Genomic DNA, 24,694 nt, shown 5'->3' with positions numbered 1-24,694 from the left:
TGGATGATGAGAGGTGATGGGTAAGGAGAGATATTAATGATTCTTTGATCTCTTTGCCTTTAGTGTTGTTAGTTGAGGGTATAATTATAAACCCTTTTGCATGTTGAGGCCTACTTTTATCGGATATCATCATGCCCTTTAGGCTCATTATGGACTGTTAGATTAATGTCATTGGCCCATCTGCTAACTATTATTACTATCCCATCATGTTTCAGTGTGCCACTCATAGAGTAATTGTTTTGCCATTTGACATGTAGTTGTCATGCCACATTAAATGTCTACTAATCAATGTAACTTGCCCTATTATCATATCATTTGATGAACTATTGACATGGCGATTTATTTGGCACAGTCACAACACCTCTCCAATCGTTAAACCTTTCAACGTCCATTCACCTTTACACATTATCCCTCAAAATAGTTAACATGCTCTATGCCAATGTTCCTTTTATCAAGGAATTTTGTTAGAGCGGTTAAATTTATTGTGAATCTTATCATATCATTTAGACAAATTATCTCTTTTTCCATTAATCATGCATTATCAAATATTACACTTCATTAATGATGTGTAGCCACCTATATAAACTAGTCTTTTATTATCCTCATTGCACATCATATGTCTTCCATTATCTTATTGATGGATGTGTATCATCCTTTGAAAGTATTGACACGTATCGACCAACTTGGTGGGTAAAATACCTCCTTATCCAAGAGATCAGATCAACATTCTCACAAGGATGAAAGTATTGACACGTATCGGCCAATACGCATTGTTCCAGGACCCCTCCAATATGCCCCTAGAGTGGGTGTACCGAGGGTCTGATTGGCTTAGGGTGTGGAGGAGACCTAAACCACCCCCCTGAACCTATTTCGAAAAAAAAAAGAGTATCGATTCACCCGATATGCCTCTATTGGCATATCGATACTTTGAACTTTGACGTTTCATAGGCGTTCCACATGCACATCTCAACGTGCATTGGGAACATCTCCTATACTTGTCATTGGGAGATGTTCCCAAGACACATACAGGATGTGTTGTGGGGCTTGCTCTGTGGGGCACATATATGAACTCCTCATCTAAGGGGAAAGAGGTCATTTTTTTTACTAAAATGCCTCTGAAAAAAGAACATGGACAAGAGATTGAGAAAAAAAGTAAAAAAAAAAAAAGATTTCATGACAAAATAACATTTACATAGGTAAATAGACTTATCGATAAGGCTCAGTTTGGAATGAATACAAATACAAATATGTAGAGTATAAAATCTTGTATTTTGTATTATTTTATATGTATTTGTAATATACAAACTGAGCTTAAACAAATGATGAATTATATTTTTTTTGGTAGCAATAACATTTTTGGGATAACTTTATTTTTTATTTATTCAGTACCCAAATCCGGTTCAAAACCACTCGATGGACAAGATTCGTTTTTTTTTTTTTTAAGATAAAATAAACTATATTATAAGGGAGAAATAGACAAGTAGTTCTTTACAATTGGTGTCCCATTAGGATAATTATCAAAATAAAAGATATCTCGCGATATTAATTTAGCTAAATTCGCAGCCTCATGCGTAGGAAAGTCAAGTGTTTATTTCCAAAACACGTATCAACAAAGTGGAAAGTGGAAAGAGGTCATCTTTCGCTTGGTCGTAGACAGAAGCCCAAGGCACGAACATTGTAGTGACTAGCAAGGCTTGGTTCTTCATGGCCATCACCACTTTCTTTGAATCCGAACATATTAGCAAATGCTTTTTCTCCAGCTGTCGCGCTTTCTCTAGCCCTTGAGAAATTGCATATAGTTCAACTTATTCAATAGAATCTAGACAAGTTCTACCTCCCAAACACAAAAACAAGATAGATCCAGGGTTAAACAAATAGCCACACAAGAGAAATGGGATTGAGAGTTTGATCCTGCATCAGTACAAATAATACAATCCACATTTGGTGTTACATTCAATAGAATTTTCTTTCTTCCTTGTATCTCTGGATGATTCATATGTTGTTGCAAAACTAACCGAGCAAAAATGGAATTAATGTGAGCTATTGTTTTTTGAATTGGAAATAACCTATCATTAAGGCTGTGTGTGCTTGCAATGTAAATAAATTTGCACTGCTGCAAAACCATGACAGTGCAAATGATTTAAGTGTAAATTCTAACTTGTTTTCGTTTCCAAATTTTCTTCGTGCAGCAGTACGGGAAACCTTAATTAGCCGATATGTGCCTTCCGATACTGATCAATACCGGTTCATTGATCCTTTGTAAGTTTGTAACAAGTAAAAACCGGTTCCCACGGTCGATTGCGTGAGCCCGCTCCCGCTCCCGCTCCCGATTCGCATTGACTCACGATTTTTCGGGGTTTTGATTATAATTTCTAAAACGTTGGCTGCACTTGGTTCGTTCTGAACCCCCCCGCTCTTACTTGCTTGATAAACCCTACCCCAACCAGAGTAGGGCTACCTGAAGTGAACGACGACCGAGCTTGGGAGGAAAATGGCTGAAGATGCTATATTGGGTTTCTTGGAGAAGAACGAAAAGATTGCTGATTCCGGGAAGTTTGCATCTAACATCGGAATCGATCACAACGAGATCGTCAATGTCATCAAGAGCCTCCACGGTTTCAGGCTTGTCGATGCCGAGGTTCCCAATATCGTTCCGTGTCCTTTCATTTCCTGTTGTTCTCGCCCTGAGATCGACTGCTTTGTTGTTTTTGATTTTGCGCAGGACATCAAGAGAGAGAAGTGGGTTCTCACAGATGAAGGGAAATCATATACTGTGGCAGGCTCACCTGAGGTGCAGCTCTTCTTGGCGGTGCCGCCAGAAGGCATCTCTCGGGAAGAATTACAGGTTATTGAATACCCAGTAGCAAATTGTTTTCAGTTAATAGCTTGTTTAGAGTAAGTCTTATGAATTGAATTGTTTGCTTTATGCGGATGCAGAAAAAGGTTGACCCCTCAGTTTACAAAATAGGTTGTTCCCAGGCCATTAAGAATAAGTGGTTGGAGATGGGAAAGGCGCAAGTATCCAGAAAGGTAACACAGTTTCAGACTCGTGAGTTTCTTGTATTTTAGATCCTGCATTTCTCTATTGAGGGCATATTAGTTCTCAGTGCTTTTAAGTTTGGAAATTATGTGAAATTGATAACTCTGTGAACGTGGTGGGTCTAAATGTCTTACAATATAAGCTGTTAACTTGTTAATCTTAAAGATTGGACCATTTGTTTGGTGGAGGGCTTTATGTCCGTCGCTTATCCTCTTGTGGTCTGAATTAGAATTTAAAGCATTCAGAGTACTTTGTGTATTATGGTTTTTTTACATGGAAATGCTAGGTTAAGTGTTGTGATTCCTTCCTACGTTCCGAGGTTTTGAAAACTAAAGATGCCATATTATAGTGAGATGCTGTTTTGAGAAAATAATTTCTAAATGACTTTTTGCTTCCTTTTAGCATTAACCAAAATTCATTGTTTTAGCTTTTTTATATCCATTTGCTGATGTAAATGTAATATGGTCAGAAACCTATAATCATATTTACGTGCCGCTGATTTGTTTGCAAGTTTCTTTTGTTTATCTGCATCCTATCTCTTCTTGCATTCTTCTGTTTTTTTTTTTTTTTTTCTTTTTTTTTTATGGTTCTTCATTGATCTAGATACATCGTAGATTTAAGTATTTTGCTGCATTTATGTTAAGGGCCCGAGAATAGGATCTCGTCACGGGTCGGTCCATGGGGAAAACCTCATTTTTTCCCTTGTTCCTTCCTGCTCTTGATGAACCTATCTTGGCACCTTGGTGATTTGTTCAAGAGATCACCAACTCTCTTAACTCACTTCTTAATTGAATATTCAATATCCTCATTCAATAATGGTGTCTCCTTAAATAGGAGATTACAAGATTCCTAATCCTAGGGAGTTTCCTTGCTGAATAGGGAGACTTCCAGTTCTATCTTGCTAAGGATAAGATAAGTTAATCCTAATATGATAATCAACTAATAAGATAAGATAAGAACAAGCAATATGATCTAATCTAATTTGGATGAGACTGCTGTTGCCGAACTGGGTAGGATGAGAATCATTGAATCACTGGTGTTGTTGGCGGTGGGTCAGGTTCCTGCTGCTGCTGACGACGATGATACTTCTTCCCGAGGAATGCGTCTATAACATTACTCCCCTCCTGGACTAAGAGCTTGTCCTCAAGCTCGAACTTCGGATACGTGGCTTGGAACTCTGCCAATGGGATCCAAGTGGCTTCAGCCGATGGTAAGCTACCCCATTCCACCAAGACTTCAAGAATACCTCGATTGATACGAGAGCGGGTGAGAGCCTTAGGCTGGGGAACAAGTTTGCCTTCTTTCAAGGGTGGCAGGGAAGGGACTTGGTCCGGAGGAACACCCGTAAATGGTTTCAGCAAGGAGATGTGGAAAACATCATGAATCTGGCTGTTCTCCGGCAATTCCAGCTGGTAGGCCACATTGCCAATCCGCCGTAGAACCTTGAAGGGCCCATAGAACTTAGGGGCCCGTTTCGGGGCAGCCCTGTGGCGCAAGGAGCGTTGCCGGTAGGGCTGGAGTTTTAACCAAACAAATTGTCTTGGTTCAAACGATAGTTCCCGGTGGTGCTTGTCATAGGTGAGCTTCATGCGGAGCTGGGCTTGCTGTAAGCGAAGGTGGACGTCGGCTAGGAGGGTGTCGCGTTCTTGTAAGGAGTGATCAATTTCATCCAAATGAGTAGAACTGGGCTCATAGGACTTCAAGTGAGGAGGGTCCCGGCCATAAACGATGCGAAAGGGAGTCATGCCGAGGGAAGAATGGTAGCCCGTGTTGTAACAGTACTCGGCCTAAGGAAGCCAATCCACCCACCGTCGCGGTTGATCCCCTACGAAGCAACGGGGGTACATCTTGATCGTGGGGTTGACCACCTCCGTCTAACCGTCGGACTATGGATGATAAGCTGAGGAGAAGGCCAGGGTGGTGCCGTGTAGCCGAAATAACTCCTTCCAAAAGGCACTAGTGAAAACCGAGTCCTTATTGTTGACGATGGATTCTGGTAACCCATGTAAGCGAAAGACATGTGTAAAGAAGGCGAGGACAACTGAAGTGGCACTATACGGATGTGATATAGGAATGAAGTGGGCATATTTAGAGAAGCGATCTACCACCACGAAGATGACCAATTTGCCGCCTACCTTGGGTAGTCCCTCAATGAAGTCCATGGAGATGTTAGCCTAGATCTGTGTCGGGATCGAAAGGGGCTGAAGGAGGCCTGCCGGGTGTAGGTTTTCCCATTTATGCTGTTGGCACGTGGAGCAATTCTGGACAAAATCCCGAATAGAAGTCTTCATACTTCGCCAATGGAAATCATCCCGGACGTGTAGCGTTTTCTAAACGCCCTCATGGGTGGAGTTATGGATGCTGGTGATGATGGTGGAAATCAACGGGGAGTCTGGCGGAAGGTGTACTCGACCTTTATATAGTACCAACCCATCTTGAAGCGACCAATTGGAGTCGGCAGCGCCGGACTGGATCTTCTGGACCAGGAGCGACCATTCCAGAGATTGTGGCGTTGCCTTCTTGATGTTGTCTAACAGAGAGATCTGGGGTTGGGAAATTCCACACAGAACTATCGCGTCTTCATCTCGCCTAGACAAGGCATCAGTTGCGTGATTTGAGGTGCCCGCCTTGTATCCTACCTGGAAATCGAACCCGAGCAATTTGCTAACCCAATGCTACTGAGGGGAAGTGGTGAGACGTTGCTCTAACATGTATTTGAGGCTGTAATGATCAGTTTTGATGACAAACGACCGCCCCCACAAGTACGACCTCCAGTGCTGGACGGCTCGGGCAAGGCCGATTAGTTCGCGCTCATAGGCTGGAAGCTTCAGATGTCGGTCGGCCAGTTTGCAGCTGAAGAAAGCAATCGGGTGCCCTTGCTGTTGTAACACGGCCCTGATACCCATTCCAAAGGCATCGCACTCGACTGTAAATTCGAGAGCGAAATTTGGTAATTGCATGACTGGGGTGGAAGATAGGGCATTTCTCAGTTTCAGAAAAGCTGCATCGGCTGTGTCGTCCCACCGGAAGGAATTTTTCTTTAACAGGTTAGTTAACGGGGCAGCCAACAGTCCATAATTCTATACAAATTTGCGGTAGTAACCCATTAATCTGAGGAACCCGCGTAAGGCCTTGGCTAATTGAGGCTTGGGCCATTCCTTGATAGCCTTAATTTTGGAACTGTCAACCGTCACACCTTGCTCGTGGATGATGTGGCCGAGATAAGAACCTGTTACTCCCCGAAGGAGCACTTGGACCGTTTGAGGAAGAGTTTGTGTTGGCGTAGGAGCTCGAAAACGGTCCGCAAATGGTGCACATGCTCTACCCATGATTTGCTATAAACGAGGATGTCGTCAAAGAATACTAAAACAAATCTGCGCAGATGGGGCTGAAATACCTCATTCATCAATGACAGGAACGTGGATGGCGTTGGAGAGACCGAATGGCATGACTAAAAATTCGAAGTGGCCATGGTGGGTCCCAAAGGCGGTCTTCTTCACGTCATTGGGAGCCATGCGAACCTGGAAATACCCGGACCTGAGGTCTAACTTAGAGAAGTACTGAGCACTATGTAGCTCGTCCAACAGTTTGTCCACAACGAGAATAGGGAACTTATCCTTGATCGTTTGGCCGTTGAGCTCTCTGTTGTCAACACAAAACCTCCAAGTTCCATTCTGTTTTGCCACCAATAGAACCTGCGAAGAGAAAGGGGAGTGGCTCTTGCGTATGATCACTTGTCTCTGTACATTGTTTTTCTATCTCGTCCTTTTGTAGGTGAGGGTAGCGATAAGGCCGGACAACGACTGGTTCTGAACCCGCCACCAAAGGAATTCGATGGTCGCATGCTCGGGGAGGAGGGAGTCCCTTGGGTTCTTGGAGTATATCTAAAAACTCGGCGAGGAGTCTTTCCATGGCCGCCGGTTCTGTCTGAAGTGCATGAACCTGTGGTGTCTTCTCTTTAACCCTGCAACCATGCCACGAAACTTGCTTCCCATTTAAGTGGGATGTCATTGTGAGTGCGCTGAAGTCCCATAAAATCGGGCCTAGGGTAATTAACCATTTGACCCCAAGAACAATATTGAACCCATCCAAGGAGAGTACAAATAAATCAGCAGGAAATAGTTTAGAATTGACTTGTAGTCATGGCCGTGAACTCTTTCACCGTTTGCGACGGCTACCTGTAGTCATGGCCGGAGTTCCATCGGTAGTTTCAACTGAAGGGCGGCATGTTCACTTATGAAGTTGTGTGTGCTCCCTGAATCGACGAGAATGCGCACTGGATTATCTGCTATCTGTGCCTATAACTGCATGGTCTGAGAGGTTTTAATACCGGTGATCGCTTGGAGAGGGATCACCGGCTCAAATACGACGGGTCCTTCTTCATCCTCCTCTTGCTCATCGACTAGGAGGCAAAAAAGCCTCTTGCACCTATGTCCTGCCGAGTAGAGGTCATCGCAGTTGAAACATTGGCCTCTCGCTTGGCGTTCTACCATTTCTGCCTTGGTCAAACGCTTAATGGGTGGAGCAGCCATGTTGTTTCCTGCACTTGTCACCGATCTAGGGGTGGTGGTTGTGTGAGATCTCAGTTCCCGGTTGGTTGCAGAAGAGGGGGTCGCTGTCGTTGATTTTGTGGGTGCTCATGAGTTCGGTGGACGACCCATATTTGTAGGTCCCGCGGCTGAGTTGTAGCTTGCGCTCGAACGCACGAGTTAAGTTCATGGCTGTAACCAATTTGGGGGATTCTGCATTTCGACATCCACCCGCAGGGGTTCTGCTAACCCTGCCCTGAACATATCCACCTGCTGGTCCGATCGCACTGAGGATGCCTTCGTGAGGAGGGTTTGGAATTGGCGCTGGTATTCTGCCATTGTGCCGATCTGTATAAGGTTAATCAGCTCGCCTAGGGGGTTGCTGGTCAGAGGGGGTCCGAACCTAAGAAGGCAATAGGACTTAAATTGGGGCCAACTGAGCCCGGGTTCTTCTTGTTCTAACCGATAGAACCAAAGTTGTGCTTCCTCTGTTAAGTGAAAGGCGGCTAGACTTACCTTATCTCGGTCGTCTATCCGTTGATTCCGAAAAAACTATTCGCACCGGTACAGCCAACCTAAGGGGTCTCCGTTGTCGTTGTACGACGGAAATTCTAACCTGCTGTACTTGGGGGATGATGGCGGCTCCTTGGCTAATGAATTGTTGTTTGTCGGAAGACTCTGACAAATCTGGTCGACGGCTGCTAGTGGCTGTCCCCCTTTCAGTGTTCCTTTCCTTGCTAGAAAGGAATAACTCCATCAGACGCCACAGCTCCCTGACTTCGTCTTTGATCTCACGTACCTCTGAATTGGTCTCCACGAGTTGGTGCTCGAGGTCGTGGACCCTGGATGGCAGCTTCTCTAGATCTTCCATGATGCCTTGCTCTGATACCAAGTTGTTAAGGGCCCGAGAATAGGATCTCGTCACGGGTCGGTCCACGGGGAAAACCTCCTCTTTTCCCTTGTTCCTTCCTGCTCTTGATGAACCTATCTTGGCGCCTTGGTGATTTGTTCAAGAGATCACCAACTCTCCTAACTCACTTCTTAACTGAATATTCGATATCCTCATTCAATAATGGTGTCTCCTTAAATAGGAGATTACAAGAGTCCTAATCCTAGGGAGTCTCCTTGCTGAATAGGGAGACTTCCAGTTCTATCTTGCTAAGGATAAGATAAGTTAATCCTAATATGATAATCAACTAATAAGATAAGATAAGAACAATAAGATAAGAACAAGCAAGATGATCTAATCTAATCTGGATGAGACTGCTGTTGCTGAACTGGGTAGGATGAGAATCATTGAATCACTGCTGCTGCTGCTGCTGGTGGGTCAGGTTCCTGCTGCTGTCGGCGACGATGATACTTCTTCCCGAGGAATGCATCCATAACAATTTATGTTATTATCTTTTAAAAATTTCAGCATTCTTTGGTGTTCCTTACTAAGTTTATTGATAATCACATCCATATTCTATGGATCTAATCAATTTGACCTATATGATAGAAAGACTGTATCTTTTCGTCCCCAATCAAATCATCCTTCTCTAAAGCCCTCATCCCTCATACCCAGAAGCCTAAAATCAGCGTTCCCCTACCCAAGAAACTTAGGATAATCCTATTGCGAATCTATAATGTTCACTTAGTTTAAGGCTGTTCTCACAAACCGTAAACATCTCAAGTGATAATTGACATGTCTCAGGAGTGATCCTAGGTCATCCATCGACACAATTAACTCTGGGGATTTTTTCCCCTTTCCTATCTGTCTGCTATGAAGTTGGGCCCTAATCAATGGGGTCTAAATGTATATTGGTATACCAACCGAGGGCTGGCTCGTTGGTGTGTTAGTTGGTTTGTTCCAACGTTGACCCAGAATCAAATCCCGCAACCAGCACTTTGGGAAAAAGGGGTCAGGGGAAAGTTATTAATGGTGCATAGTTCCGAATACCAAAAAAAAATATTGGTATGTGCTACTGGAAGTGGATATTACTTATTAACTGATTTATTATATTCTCAACTGCCTTATTTGTTTTTTTTTTCTCCATTTTCTTTTCTCATATTTATGACTTTTTGTAGGTTCAACAAGTGGAGGATCAAGTCAAAGATTTGCTTCTTCGGATACAAGATGGGGAGGTGCATGTACTGCAAAGTCATATTATATATTATTTTGCTAATAAAGACATTCCTGATGATAGGCACTGGGTGTGAACTCTTTTGTGCTAATTTCGGAGACATGCTTTTTATATTTCTCTAACGTTTAAATACCTTAACATTCTTATGGTGTTTCACACAAAAAATTCATTTTGTTATATACATATACATATATATATATATATTACGGAATACATTTTTCTAGCATCTAAATACCATTGTTTAGAAAACTGGACTGGACCGGTCGGTTGAACTGGTTATACCATGACCTGGCCCTTTGGCCGGTTCGGTCATAAAATGAAAACCATAAGTAAATACATTCACATTATTATGGTGTTTTATACCAAAAACGATCTCATACTTGGCATTATTTAGATTTATATGAAAGTATCTGCTGGTGTTCAATCAAGATTTTATATGTATGTCAAGATGCGCGGATCTCTAGAAATAGACATTTACTACACATAAGTTCTTATACATATTTATATGTATATCTATTTTTTGTTAGCTTTTGCAGTATTACGTGCCTATTTATATTTGATAGCATTATATTTTATTGTTATTCCAGGCTGTTGATCAAGGGGATATTGATGCTCTCAAAAAGAGAAAGCTTATTGCACTGCAGTAATGATCTAATACTTTCACTTTCATTAATTTTATTTATATGAGTTCTGTTGTCAGTTCTGTTATTAATCAATAATTAATTAATAATGTTACATTACCTTCATGAGCTTGCCTACCAATAATCATGCTGATGAATAGTTCTTAGTGATTGGTTTCTAAGCATTTTGCATAATGAACTTCTGATGAGGGAACAGACCCCGTGTATTAAAGAAGTTAGATTCAGGCCCGACATAGGGATAAATATTTCTCAAATTTCTAAACATGTGGTCTACCAAAGATTGGGCTAACTATTGTTAGTGGGTTCAAACCATAGTTGTCAAGGCGACGCCTAGGCAACAAGGTGCCCTTTGAGGCTTGCCTCGCCTAATCACCAAGCAGTTCTGTACTATGTATTATAAAATACTTTTTATTCTTTATTTTTTGACATCATAGTTATAAATAGGCACTATTAAACTAAAATATTCATATTGTGTGTTTATATACTAATTCCTTTTTATTATCTTCTTATTTGTTAGGGTTTAATCAATACAAACATTGCTACTATTTCTTTTCTTCTTTTCCTATAACAAAAATAAGGGTTCGACTCCTATATTTTTTTGAATTTCCTTTTGCATCTTCTTTTTCGTCTCATGAACATGTTGATTTTCTATACTTTAACATGAACTCTATACTGAAAATTATGAATAATTTTTAAGGAAATATGGCTATGGTACCTAGGAACTACCCTAGGATCTATGCTTTCTACATAAAAAATCCATTGCCTAGGCGACTAGGCGACAAGGCACCCCCCTGTCACCTAGCCTTGCCTTGGCGCCTTGAAAACTATGGTTCAAACTCCAAGGCATCATCATGGCAATACATACTTACCTGTTATTGTTTGTTTACATGCTCATCTGCTGTTTGTGTTATTGACCTTTTCACTCCACTGCTCTTATAGAGCATGGAAGAGCTATTCTCTTACAAAGGGTCCTAATTATGCTCCAAAAAGGAAGAAGGTTGCCACAGATTTGACTCGCGAACATCTACAGAGGTACTTGAGATAACATCTATTCTCTTTCAATGTTGTTCTTATATGGTGGTAATGTATTAGTTATAAACTCCATATCAAGGACCATTAGAAGTCACAGAGAAAGGAATCATCTCTCTTAAGAGAATAGTGTTTCACATATAAAATTGTTGTAAATAAGGCACATGGACTTATAATATCCATGTTTTTTTAATGTCAAGATATTGGGGCCAATGCTTTCATTAATTGCTGTTGATCAAATGGTCTGAGCATATTGGGCATATGGGGGTACCCTGTTCACTACCCACTTTTAATTGTAGTAGCTAAGGTGGGAGGGTTACAGTATTATATATACCGAATATTTATAGGCTTTAGTACCAGAGCCTCTTGCTAAGTCTTATAAACATTAGGGGAAGGATTTATTTTGCAAGAATTGCTTTGGTGTAAGTAGTGCAATTTGGTCAAAACAGATCCTTATTGTTCCTTGTTTTGACTTGTTTATGAAACAGTGATAATATATGGCTTTTGACGTTTCATTATTTTAACATTTTGATATTGTTATTATTTATTACACCTGTATCTCTTTTTAGAGAACAAGCAATAAATGAGTTGGGTCATCATGCTGACAGTTGTTTATTTGTTTTGCATTTAATTTTAAGGGGTGATTGGAAGGATTTAGAGTTCAAAGAGTATAACTTCAGTGCTAAGGGCCAGCCAGCGGAAGGTGGCCATCTCCATCCTTTGCTCAAGGCATGATTTTATCTTCCCTTTCTTCTATTTCTATTTGGTTGCTTGTTGATTCTTAAAGCATTGGACTTCTTTTAAATAAGAAATGTTGAGAATTTGGTACTGGAAAGCAAGTTTTTATCTATTAAAATAGGTTAGGAACCATTTACTGGAAAGCAAGTTCTTATTTATTAAAATAGGTTAGAAACCATTGGCTTCTTTTAGGTTAAACGGTTAAAGTATCATTTAAACTACTAAATAGTAAATAGTGCTTGATGTAAGATTCTGAAAATTCTGTTGGCTGCAATACCCTTTTCTTCTGATAATCACCTATCATAACATTAATTATACTAAGTCCACATCATGAAAGTACCTGGTGACAGGTTTTTCATCTGCTTCTTTTTGGAAGTATTGGAAGTTATGTAAAAGAATAAAGTATGTTGTTTGCATGGAGTTGGACAGCATATTTATGGTTGGATTGATGTATGGACTGCAATATTTCTTAGCCAAGTATTGGAGCAATATTTTAAGTAATTTCTCATCAACTTGCATATCACTTATGTTTAAATGATAGACAAAATCATATACGAGTGTAAGAGGATAGGATGGTGATGGTCTATGAATTTCTGAAAGTTAGACTGAGATGTCTACTCTCTGGAGAAACCTCCTGGAGAAAAAGTCTGGGAAAATGTTTAAGGATTTGAGAAATCTGAGTTTATATAAGTCCCCAAAAGGGAAGTAGGGTTCCCTTTTTTATTGGGAAGGGTGGCCATGCAACTCATGTACAACCTCGAATAGAATTCTAGAATATATATGTTTTTTGATTAGCAGACAGAATTCTAGAATATTCCTTTTAGGCAAGTTCCTAAGTTAGTTATGCCAACTCAGCACGAAAAGTTACAGTCAAGAACATGGGTGAGGGGAGCAGGTACTGGCTTGCACAATTTTCCCTGCCGCTCATGCAATCTCGCCACATGTTGCCATTGGAACTTATTGAGATCATTGCATTTCTCATGCACAACGCACTGGGTTCCTGTGGGCTTAACCCCAGGAACATCTACTTGTGGGATTTACATGAATTGGGTTGGGATTTGCAACATGTTTTGATGATTCTGCAGACATAGTGATGTCTATAGTCTTACAACTAGAAAGTATTACAGTGACATGTATAAACAAATCTTGCAATATGGACTGGGTTTGAGTGGCCTTGGGTTAAGCACTTATTCCAACATGTTTAGATCAAGGTTCAGGTTCCAACATGTTTAAACACTTCTTCCTGATACTTTTTTTTTCTCCACTGGAACTAAGAGAAACATCTTTATTTCTTTTAGCTCTGTCCTCTATGTTTGTATGTGTGTGTGTGTGTGCACACGTGTCTGCATGCATTTATAAGTGTGTTCTTCCTGGCTTTTTAATGCTTGGGACTGATCTATATCCCTATTTCAGGTGCGGAAGCAATTGCAAATGATCTTCCTCCAAATGGGGTATGACAGTATACAATCTCATCCTTCTGCATTTGACAACTACTGTGCAGTGTCTTAGAATAATATGATTATAAAATACAAACTCTAACTGTTCCTAATCTACTTTCTGCAGTTTTGAGGAGATGCCAACAAATAACTTTGTTGAAAGCAGGTAATATAATCTATGGACATGTAATTGCTATTGGAACTTTGGGTAACAGATAAGCACTACCTTGCGGCTTCATTCCTGATAGCTGAAAATAATTTTGTAGGATCATGATCTAAATAATAGGTGCACCCTTGGCAAGGAAAGGGGGTAAATGGTGTTTCCATTAAGATAGAAACGCCCTCGATGCACAAACTCCAAGAGCTGTAAAAAAACTTTTCAAAACATTGTTATTCACAAACTTAAAAAGGAAGGGAAAAATTAGTTATAAAGAGAATATGAAACCTATTTGTTATTCAAGCTATCTATACCAAAATAGTTAGGAAAATAGAAAATATCTTTTAAGCTTGTTCTTATAGTATCATCTTCTGGATCATTTCATTATTGGGCTTGTTGTAGTGGGCTTCATCCCTTGGCTGGGGTAGCGGGCTTGCAAGAAGAGAACCCACTAAAAGTTGGGAGACATGAATGGTAATGAAACCTTGTTGAGATGTGCCTAAGAGGCTAAGACCCAAATATGTGGGTCTGCTCATTCTGCATCAGCATATCTGATTGAAAATGTGTTTTCGATAGCATCATCTTAAACATGCCAAGTTTGCATTTACCCTAATTTTACATGTCTCCTCTTCTTCCCCCCTCCCCAAATTTCCTTTTTTCTTGTGTGATGGGGTTTAGCAAAGAAATTTAACAAAAAAGTAAAAAGAAAAAAGAAAAGAAAGAACACCAAAGGTGCATACAGAAACCCCAAAGCTACAAGATGAAACGAGTCTGACCTGAAATTCCCTCCCTGTTCACAACTTGGCCCAATTACCTGATGGCACCTCAGACCTATTGTACCCAACAATTGGCCTTTTACTTCTGTCCCATATTCTTGTTCATTCCTCAAGTTTAGTTGCATATGATATATATATATACATCCTCCTATTTTAATATTATTTTTTATGATTGTTGCTTAAAATATTTGGCTGCTTATGTTGTATCTTATTAGTAAATTCTAGTTTAGGTGTAAGAGAGAGAAGTTAAGTAGGTGGGTCATTTTTCTATGCGAATTTGTGGTTAGTTATTTTCTATTTGTGAGGTAAGTAGTAGTCTCTCAATGCTGGATATTCCCGTAAATATAGTAAAGTTGGTTTAAATGTGCTATGTTTACTGTTTACTAAAAAGTCACAGGTTCAAGTTTCATATAAGTTATTTTCAATTCAATTCATGAATAAAATAACAATCGTTTTCAGTTCATTTTATTAATAATATATAATATTTTGATCACTTTAGTTTAATTTATTAATGCCATTATCTGTTTTCAACCTGAGTATTTTCCTAACTTGTCACATTCGTCCTCTTCACTCACTTAGCACTCATCATGGCATCATTCAGCACTGAGAATGTTACCTGGACATACCTGATTCCCTATTTCATCCCTACTCTTTCACCTGATCACCCTACCCTATTTGACCTTCAAAGTACATTACATCTACAAAGCTTCTAAATTAATCTCATAGCCTCTCTTTGGTTTCAGCTGTTCAGACATTATTGTCCTAATCTACAGCCCAATTTAGCCCTTAGTTTTCAATTGAAACTAAAGTTACTTCAACCTACAGGTGCAATTTTTTTATTGGCGTTGGCCAATCCAAAACCAAAACCATATAAAGGAAGGTTTTGGTTTTGGATTTAGCCCTTAGTTTTCAATTGAAACTAAAGTTACTTCAATCTACAGCCCAATTTATACCTCTCTGTAAGTGTGAACCTGCCAATCCAAAACCATATAAAGGAAGGTTGTATCAAGTTGGCAGCTAGCATTGAAAATTTTGCTAAACTCTTAAAAATCCTGAATCGTTGAATTGAGTCATCTGGCATTACATTAAAACTGTAGGAGGGTAGGGATTGACACTCAGGGGGGTCTCTGCTCAAAGGACGGCAGAATGGCTCCCAAGAATTGGGTGGCCAGAGGCAGAAGAGAAAGGGGTCCTGGAGAGCTGAAGCGGGAATAATTTTTTTTGGATGAATGAAAATAATTTATTAATCCAGAAGTTAAGGCAATACAGGAAACCCATGAAGAGGCACGAGCTGTTACCTCTTCTAACAAAGTATTACATCAATTAAGAACCGGATAAGCAGAAATAAACAGAACTAAAATTACATAGCAGCCCAAAACAAATGATCCCTTGAAAACCCTTGCTTAGCTAGTCCATCCGCTAAGGAATTTGCTGATCTTTCCACCCAAAGAGAGGTAACTGTCATATTTCTTGTGAGCCAATTGACTTCCCTCAATAAATCTCTATGTCGCCACATAGCTGAAGCTGGCTCTGTCAGCCATCCCACAACAATTTTAGAGTCTCCTTCAACTATCAAGTGTTGAACTCCTAACTGTTCAGCAATCTGGATGCCTTGTACAGCCGCTAAAATCTCTGCTCTATTTGAGTCTCCTGTTCCCACAGGGCCTGAAAACAAAGCTAAAATGTTGCTCTCTCTATCTCTCAGCACCCCTCCTATCCCCAAAGGGCCTGGGTTTCCTTGGCTGCTACCATCAAAATTCAGCTTTGCCCAACCTTCAGGCGGAGGCTTCCACACTGCAGCTGCCTTGTCCCTCCTCGTATGACTAGTGGCTACCGCCTTCCAATTACTCCAAATGTCATCAAAGGAAAATGTATGAAAGAAGTCCATAGTTCTTAGCCAATGAATGGCTCTAGTCAGTATACAATCTTCAACAGTTTGTATGCTTCTTTCCTTTTCTTTGAACACCCTAGCATTCCTTTCTTCCCAAATTGTCCACAAGGCTGCTGCTCTAAAACATCTCCACATCGTTTTTCCTTTGTTTGTAGGCCACACAAAAAAAGAAGGGTCGAACAGCTGACTTAATTCTGTGGACAGATTTCACTTGTTTCCAAACAAAGAAAAAATCCAACTCCAAATAGCACTAGAAAAGGAACAAGATACCAAATAGGTGGGAGCATTCCTCACCACTAGCCCTGCAAAGTACACACCAGTTAGGGGACAAGCACATGAAAGGCCTTTTCTTCTGCAAGTGGTCCAGATTGTTGATCTTTCTATAAAACACCTCCCAGCAGAAAATTATAATTTTAGGAGGAACAAGTCTGAACCAAATCTCCTTAGATGGAAAACCCAACTGTCCCATGGAGGGGCAAAGGGACTTAAAAAAGGAAGTACAAGTGAGAAAACTTTTTGGATGAGGGGACCATAGTCTCACATCTGAACGAAGAGGGTCCAGAAAGACACTGCCAAGAAGAGACAACAATCTAAAGCACTACTAAGTTCAACGTCCCTCAAACCTCTCCCAAAACCAAAGTCCCAGCTTAAGGAAGAGGGTGAAGTAATAGAAGGAAGAAAATGAGAGACAGTTTTTTCCTTGTAAAGGGAAAGAGAATAGAGAGCTGGGAATGTGTCCTTAAGGGCAACAGTACCCATCCAAGTATCTTCCCAAAATAAAACAGAGTCACCAGAGTTAACATCATACCTGACCAAGTTGAGAAACTGAGGGAGAACACTCTGAATTGCTTTCCAAGGAGATGCCAATGTAGCTTGACGTGATACACCCGCATCCCATCCATTTTCCCGTCTGCCATGTATACTAGCTATCACTTCATGCCACAATCTCTCCCTTTCTCTAGGTCACCTCCACGACCACTTCCCTAAGAGAGCTTTATTCCTTAGAGCTAACCTTCCTAATCCCAGTCCACCCTCCCCTTTACTCCTACAAACTATTTCCCATATGGTTAGATGACCTTTCTTTTCCTCCCCAGGATCCCACATAAAAGATCTCAACCTCTTAAGAACTCACGAGGGAAGTATGGGAAATTTGTTAGAGCCCCGCCCATTGGGAGGTCCCCCTATTTATTAGCTTTCCTTGAGGACTTTTTTCTTCCAGAAAGTTCCCTTTTGGCTTTCCTTCTAGAAGATTACTACCGAAGGGCTGGGTTTGGCCTGATCTATGCCATCTGGACTAGTTAGGGATTTGCCATTTGTCTTCGTGGGCTTCGGTTCTTGGGCACTCACCCTTTCCTGACATGTGCATGAAGACGCTGGTCACAACATCCTTTCCTCAGTCTTTGGCAATCTGGCCAGTTGTTGTCTTTGAGACTTGCAATCTGACATTTTGTGAAATGTATTTTTAAGTGTGGCTGTGCAATATGATACCCCTGGCACATATCACACTTCAGAACGCGGGTCATGATCACTTAGGTTATGCTTGCGATTTGATCATCCAGTGAGATACTTCATCATACAGCTAAGTATGGTGGTGTGAAATTTCACGCCTGGCTCTTACCACACTCTTACACGCTGTTGGCCTTTATCACACTCTTTGCTATGTGTGGGTTGCTAATCCCTTGCTCTTACAAAAATTTGGTAAGTTGGTTTTAAATTGAATGAAGTCAAAATAAATGGGAGTCATTATAGTAGCAAAAAAAATTATCATCATCATCCAAGCGAACCAAGCCTTATCCCTACTATATGGGGTTGGCTACATGAATCCTGTTTCACCATCCCATTCTGTTTAATGCCATATCCATTGTTCAATATACTAGCAAAAAATATCTTATTACTAGATCCTAGTAATGTAGGGGCTGGTGGGTATAAAGGTTGGCAAGTATATGCTGGTTTCAAGGGAAGAAGAAAAACAGCTGTAGAGAAGGTAACTACTAATTTCAGACGTTAAAAAAATAGGATACTCCAAAAGAAAACAACAGATGATTTGTAAACATTAAAAAAAAAACTTATAAATTTAAAAACTACTATCAGCTTCTAAATCTAGGTGCAGCCAAATGGTTCCTCCTCTTACATGTGTTAGTAACTTAGGATGCTCAAATCTCACCAGAAGTTGATTTGTTGTATCTTCTATTTCTGTAGAGTCTTGAACCACAAAACCTAGTTACCTAACTTATTTTAACCTTTATTGAATTACAAATTCGCTCAATTAGAACCAGTCTACAAGGTGGTTCTATTTGATTTGAAGAAACTTATGAATTAAATGCTTTGAAAAACATTAGTTTGCTAATAAGGTGGGGGAAAGAAAAACTGACAAGTTCAAGCATTAAACCTTTCTTTCATTTTTCTTTATCATTGTTATTCCCTCCTTTTATGTCCTCATGCCACTACAACAGTACTGTTCGAAGGACATGACCTTTTTTTCAGTTGTGAATTATAATTTTGCAGTTAGCTGAAGAAATATAAGTGGAATAGTCTTTTGTGAAGGTTTTCCTGTGTGAGGGAGTGTCTCCTTAAAAACTCGTATATTTCTTCTTCACTTTGTAGCTTTTGGAATTTTGATGCACTGTTCCAGCCGCAACAACATCCTGCTCGTGATTCACATGATACCTTCTTTCTACAAGGTTGGTTGCTCTTGACATAATTTTGCTTTATATTGCATCCTTCTGAGCATTGGCCAGTGATCTTATATTTGCAGTTCCTTGCACTACAAAAAAGCTACCTGAAGATTATGTTGAGAGGGTGAAACGTGTTCATGAATCAGGCGGTTATGGGTCCAGAGGGTATGCTTTGTATTTTTTGTCACAATTTTATGGTAAGGGGTTTCTAAAAGTTGTTTTTTCCTCTTTTTTTTTTTTTTCTCTATAGATATGGTTATGACTGGAAAAGGGAGGAAGCAAACAAAAATTTGCTGCGAACCCACACAACTGCTGTGTCCTCAAGAATGCTCTACTTACTTGCACAGGTAAATTGTCTTGTTACTTATGCTGCTATTGAATGCCTTAAAAACATTGAAGCAAAAGAAGGCATTTTTGGTAGTTAATTTCTTGAGTCAAATTCAACTTGATCAAGGTTTTTATTGAACTTCCAACCTTGTATTTCCTGGAGTTTTTATATTAACTGGGGGAGGAAAAATTTATCCCAATTTTCTGGTTTAACTTTTAGGGTTGTTACCCTTTGCCCTGTTTTTCAATGAAATTTGGGGTTGGAATTTCTTACCCTGGTGTCAGCTGAACATCGAGGTTGGAATTCCTTCCTCTATGAATAATCAATAACTGCTTGCTGTGCACAGAAACCTTTTGCCCCCAAAAAGTATTTCTCTATTGACCGGGTTTTCCGAAATGAAGCTGTGGATCGAACACATCTTGCAGAGTTCCACCAAATTGAGGGTAATTTCTTGATTCCTTTTATAAACAAACTCAAAGCAATTTTAGGAATACGTGGTTCCTGTGCCTTGCATTGTGCTCCTATTAAAATTCCTGTTTTCTGGTCTCAGGTCTAGTCTGTGATCGGGGGCTTACTCTAGGTGACCTGATAGGAGTCTTGCATGACTTCTTTTCACGTCTAGGTAATACATTTAACTCTTTCTAACAGTTTACTGCTTTAAAGTTCTCATCATTGGAATTTCTCTTGTAGTCAGAAATGTAAAATTTATAATTTTCAGTGTTATCAAGGAAGTGTTAATAGAGGAAATTACTATTTAGGTGGTTCATTGTGTGAAGAACTTGGATGCTTTACTACTCTCAACATTGTTAAGGGTTGGAAAATTATAGCAAGTTCCTCTTTGACTAGCTAGAAGGCCATCCTTTGTTTTGTGGATGCCAATTGTTCATGGTATGATACAATTAAAATTTGATGGTTACAATCTTGGTAATCCAGGCAAATCTGGAATTAGGGGTATATCAACTAGGGCAGAAGTGAAGGCAATCCAACAAGGATTAAGGTTGGCAAAGAAGTTCAATTTCAGAATATATTGGTGGTAGCTTATTCACATGTTTGGGGGGGGTATTAAATTATGGTATGAGATCTTGGCATTATGGACATGAAATCTGGTATATTTTAAAGAGATGGCAAAGCTATTGGGAGAGACGTACATGTTCAGCCACTGCCATAGCTGACATATTATTAGCTAGACAGGGAGTGGGGAGAAACCAGAGTTATTGGGGACTGATTTTCCAAGGGAGAAACTTGTAAAAATCAAAAAGAAAAAAAGCAGAAATAGAAATAGAAGCAATGAGTGGATGTCAAATGCCATCCCAAACAAAGGGGGTGCTAAGGCACACTAAAGTATGTGCATAATATTTGTGTTTTTCTGTAAGCTATTTTCTGTTTCCAAATAATCACTTTGTGCAAATTTGGTTCCTGATATACTAATAGTGAGGCCATGTTTGGGTATGCATGGCCCTGGAGTTGACCAGCTGATACCCCTAGGTCTTGTATTATGTCTAGACTAATGCTAGTGTCATGGTACTGGCCATCATGAATTTAAAATCTAAAAAAAATAAAATAAAACTCCTTTAACCCTTTATGTGCACAAAAAATTATTCATATGCTTTTCTTGTGATTTGGCATCTATGTGGAATACAATGCATGTAATTAGCATTTCTCTTAAAGGCCTAATGAGACATTTGCTTAGAAGCATTTGCATGGATGCATCCTTGGGGGTAAGACACGAGAGCATATTTAAAAATCTTTTTATGTTGAGTTTCCTTGATATCATTTTCTGTAATATAATTTGCTCATTGTGCATCCTGGTTCTTGTATAAAAAGATCAACTTATCTGGAGATGCCCATGTATGAGCTGATTTGAGGCTTGGTATATGCCAATAACATATTATTTGGTACGGCTTAGACACCACCTTGGCTACACATCTAAAATCCCTCGGTGCCCTTTATGCATCTTATAAGCATGTCTTAGAATCGCAGTAAGATCTTTTTCAATGGCTAAATAGAAATATTCTCTGATTTTTTTCATATTTTTTATATCATCTACTCCTTTTTAATGGAAAATATTTAGTTAAAGTAGTAAGGAAATAGAAGAAATCTGTAAAGGGTATTTTGGTGTTATTTCAAGAAGCATGCCCAAACATTGAGTGTCACAGAAATGCAAATGTGTCAAGATGGATATCTATAAAAAAAATGTGCCAAGATGGATGAATGGAAAAAAGCTAGAAAAGACGGTGAGAAATGAAGTCATTCAAAGGAACCTAGGAGTAGTAGCTCCAATAGGTGATAAAGTGAGAGGTGGACTAAAGATGGTTTGGTCATGTGCAGAGAAGATTATCTACAATGTCCATAAGAAACAATGTATTACAAGTCAAAGGGGGCTAGAAGCTCTAGGAGTAGACTGAAAGGGACATGGGTTGAAGTAGCAAAAAAACATTTCTACCAAAAAAAAAAAAAAGGATATGGCACCAAACAGAACAGAATGGCAGAACAGGATTCATGTAGCTAGCCCCATATAATTTAGACAAGGCTTAAATGATGATGATATTCAACCTCTGCTGCAAATGTAATAATGAAAGAACAGCGAAACAAATTTATCCAGTGACTTCATTTCCCCATTTCATGTGTTCAGGTATGTTAAAGTTGCGATTTAAACCAGCTTACAATCCTTACACTGAGCCCAGCATGGAAATCTTCAGGTAAAGAAAGCCTACTTTTTACTATCAGGCACATCTAGTGCATGCTCCCATACACAAGCAACCTACATATGACTTTTTTATTTTAACAGTTATCATGAAGGCTTCAAGAAATGGGTCGAGATCGGAAATTCTGGTATGTTTCGGCCTGAAATGCTGCTTCCAATGGGATTGCCTGAAGATGTGAGGGTAATTGCATGGGGTCTTTCTCTTGAAAGGTATGAACATTTTACTATTGTTGTTTAGAAATTTATTAGGAAGATATACTAGAACATGATCCAAAAACATGTACCTTCTGTTCTTTTCCCTTTTTTGGTACAAAACAATAGCTCATATTTTTCTCTTGTTTCTTTGTTAACCAGACCAACCATGATACTATATGGCATTGATAACATTCGAGATCTCTTTGGACACAAGGTACAACTACTTTTGTTATTTTATACACGCTATAGAAATTAGAAACAGAAGGGGGTATAATTTTTTTTTTCATTTTTTGTGCAGGTGGATCTCAGTCTTATTAAGAGAAACCCAATTTGCCGCCTTGGAGTTGATTAGACTGGGTTCTCCGTGCTTATTAATCAATTTTTTTCCCAACAATGGCATGGATAAATTCTGAATACATTAACGCCAACAAACAATTGTTTTTTTAAATGAAACTGATAACCTTGCAATCTTTTTTAATAGACTTCTGAGTTAGATGTGTATTGTTTAGAATATATTGTGATTACTAAGGAGAAAAGGTTGTTCCTTTATTTGTTGTAAATTTCAGTTCGTAGTCAATCGCCTTTTTAAACTCACTCAAACATATGGATTGAAGAAGGTTAACTTTAACATGGACACACCTTAGGGGAAATTTTATAAGCGTCGTAAATGTATCAACAACACTGAATGTTTAAATGATTTGAAGTTTTTACGGTACAACTAAACAAGGGTCCATTTGCTTCACGGGAATAGGGGTCTGGAATTGGATTTGGAATTTCGATTCCAACGGTGTGAATCGTGTGATTGAGTGGAGCCGGAATTTGATTCTCATTCCTGGTGGAAAGGGCATTCCCCCATTTGAGGGAATGGCCCTTCCCTCCCACTTAGGAATTAGACCTGTTAAAAAGTTGACCCAACCCAATTCAAAAAATAGGGTTAGTGTCTCATATTTAGCTATCTGAATTTGAAAATGACCCGATTTAGAAAAAACTGGGTTGGGTCATTCGTCAATCCGTTGACCCAATTGACAGGTCTTATTGAGCTACTTACGTATTTTTAGAAGTTTCCACTAGAATCTTTACAATTTAATCTTTGCAATTGCTTAGTGTTTTAAGCATTTTGTTTTATGTTGGGTATTTTATGGTTTTTTTTTTTTTTTGGCATTTTATGTAATTTTTTTAATTTCAGTTATTTTCAGGGTTGATTCAATTGACACGTGGGTCAACCCCTAAGGCCCTAATCTGAACATTTAAGGTTAAGGTATAACATTTACTGACCCAATCTGAAATTTAACCTGAATCCGAAATCAATTCGAAGTGTCTTGACCCAATCCGAACCTGACCCAACCAATCCAATTGCTAGGTCTAATGAGAATCCATTTCATCTGATTTTAATAAATTTCAATTCCGATTCCAACTGTGAATCAGACGAATTCTAAGATATACACATATAATAAGCACTGGTTGGGGGATAAAGGAGGGTTGTGTTAGGTTGGCAACTGACATTAATTTTAGTCACTTTTGTCGTGATGGATGATGGATCACACTTAACAAAGTAACAGTTTTCATGAAGTCTAAACTATTTAGAAGATGCATGCACGTAAAAAAGTAACAGTTTTCATTAAGTATAAACTCTAAACTATTTAGAATAAGAGATGCTTATATATCTTAGAAAACCAATATACATTTTATTAATATTTAAAAGTTTTAATTGCGAAGTTCATTAAAGTGATTTAAAAAGTTAATATTTGTATCTTAGATCAAAGTATCGATATATATTGGTTTAGATTTATTGATATTCTAAATTATAAGATGTTGGTTATTTAAGGTGCCGTTTGGTAAGTCTTTTTTGAAAGATCTTCTGGAAGACCTTTTTTTTGGTATTCAGTGCTATGCACCAAGGTTCAAAGTATCGGAAATGCAAGGTGTATCGGAAATGCAATTTTAAGAAACACATCAGGATACATTTTAGATTCGCATAGATGCGGACAAAAAATCAAGATACACATAAATATGATAGAAAATTCAAATAAATCATAAAAAATATATTAGTAATAATACTTACAAGTTTTATATGATTGTAAATAAGTCATTTAAATGTAAAAGACATATTTTAATGTTTATATAAAATTTGACATATCAAGATATATTTAGCAACCGTTGACAAATGATTGAATAACTAAAATGTGAAAAAAGCAAAAAAAAAAAAAACTAAAATGTGAATATACATCAATTTTCAAATAACCAATATAATTTATCTTAATATTTATTAGTATATAAATTTTAATAATTAATTTCAGCATTTAATAATAAGCACTACTAAGAAAAGATAAAGTTCACTTAAAACAAAAAAAAATGTATATAATTATAACAACCAAATTAGAGTGGCTTAGTGACAAAGTTTTGGGTGTTAAAATCTAGTGACCAAGGTTCAA

The 24,694-nt window shown here is 39.0% G+C and overlaps 1 protein-coding gene across 4 annotated transcripts; it reads left to right on the top strand.

Annotated features, from left to right (window-relative positions):
* Nucleotides 1-2,080: 2,080 nt before the first annotated feature.
* On the top strand, nucleotides 2,081-22,822 carry LOC148879553 (phenylalanyl-tRNA synthetase, putative / phenylalanine-tRNA ligase). Of its 4 annotated transcripts, none has more exons than XM_088961127.1 (18): nucleotides 2,081-2,638; nucleotides 2,723-2,845; nucleotides 2,938-3,030; nucleotides 9,637-9,693; nucleotides 10,280-10,335; nucleotides 11,273-11,365; nucleotides 12,001-12,091; nucleotides 13,514-13,551; nucleotides 13,664-13,702; nucleotides 18,965-19,041; nucleotides 19,116-19,200; nucleotides 19,286-19,382; nucleotides 19,710-19,806; nucleotides 19,914-19,985; nucleotides 21,996-22,062; nucleotides 22,152-22,277; nucleotides 22,422-22,476; nucleotides 22,561-22,822. In XM_088961127.1, exons 1-18 carry the CDS (start codon nucleotides 2,492-2,494, stop codon nucleotides 22,612-22,614), a joined length of 1,467 nt encoding a protein of 488 aa, XP_088817253.1. In that variant the 5' UTR covers nucleotides 2,081-2,491; the 3' UTR covers nucleotides 22,615-22,822. The 4 variants fall into 4 exon arrangements, with proteins under 4 accessions (XP_088817253.1, XP_088817255.1, XP_088817252.1 ...); XM_088961126.1 differs by having other exon boundaries at nucleotides 2,293-2,638; nucleotides 9,637-9,699; XM_088961129.1 differs by lacking the exon at nucleotides 11,273-11,365 and having other exon boundaries at nucleotides 2,135-2,638.
* The last annotated feature ends 1,872 nt before the right edge of the window (nucleotides 22,823-24,694 follow it).

The sequence above is a fragment of the Nelumbo lutea genome, chromosome 1, assembly GCF_056320005.1.
Source record: "Nelumbo lutea isolate HS-2025 chromosome 1, American lotus-T2T, whole genome shotgun sequence".
NCBI lineage: Eukaryota > Viridiplantae > Streptophyta > Magnoliopsida > Proteales > Nelumbonaceae > Nelumbo > Nelumbo lutea.
This window is presented reverse-complemented; position numbering and strand designations above follow the sequence as displayed.

What these genes read in the sequence shown, in the direction of transcription:
- LOC148879553 (XM_088961126.1), top strand. Translation starts at nt 2,492, where the DNA reads ATGGCTGAAGATGCTATATTGGGTTTCTTGGAGAAGAACGAAAAGATT. An exon ending in TACAAGATGGGGAGGTGCAT is followed by an intron (nt 9,700 to 10,279) that starts GTACTGCAAAGT and finishes TTGTTATTCCAG; the next exon opens with GCTGTTGATCAAGGGGATAT. An exon ending in TGGGGTCTTTCTCTTGAAAG is followed by an intron (nt 22,278 to 22,421) that starts GTATGAACATTT and finishes TTTGTTAACCAG; the next exon opens with ACCAACCATGATACTATATG.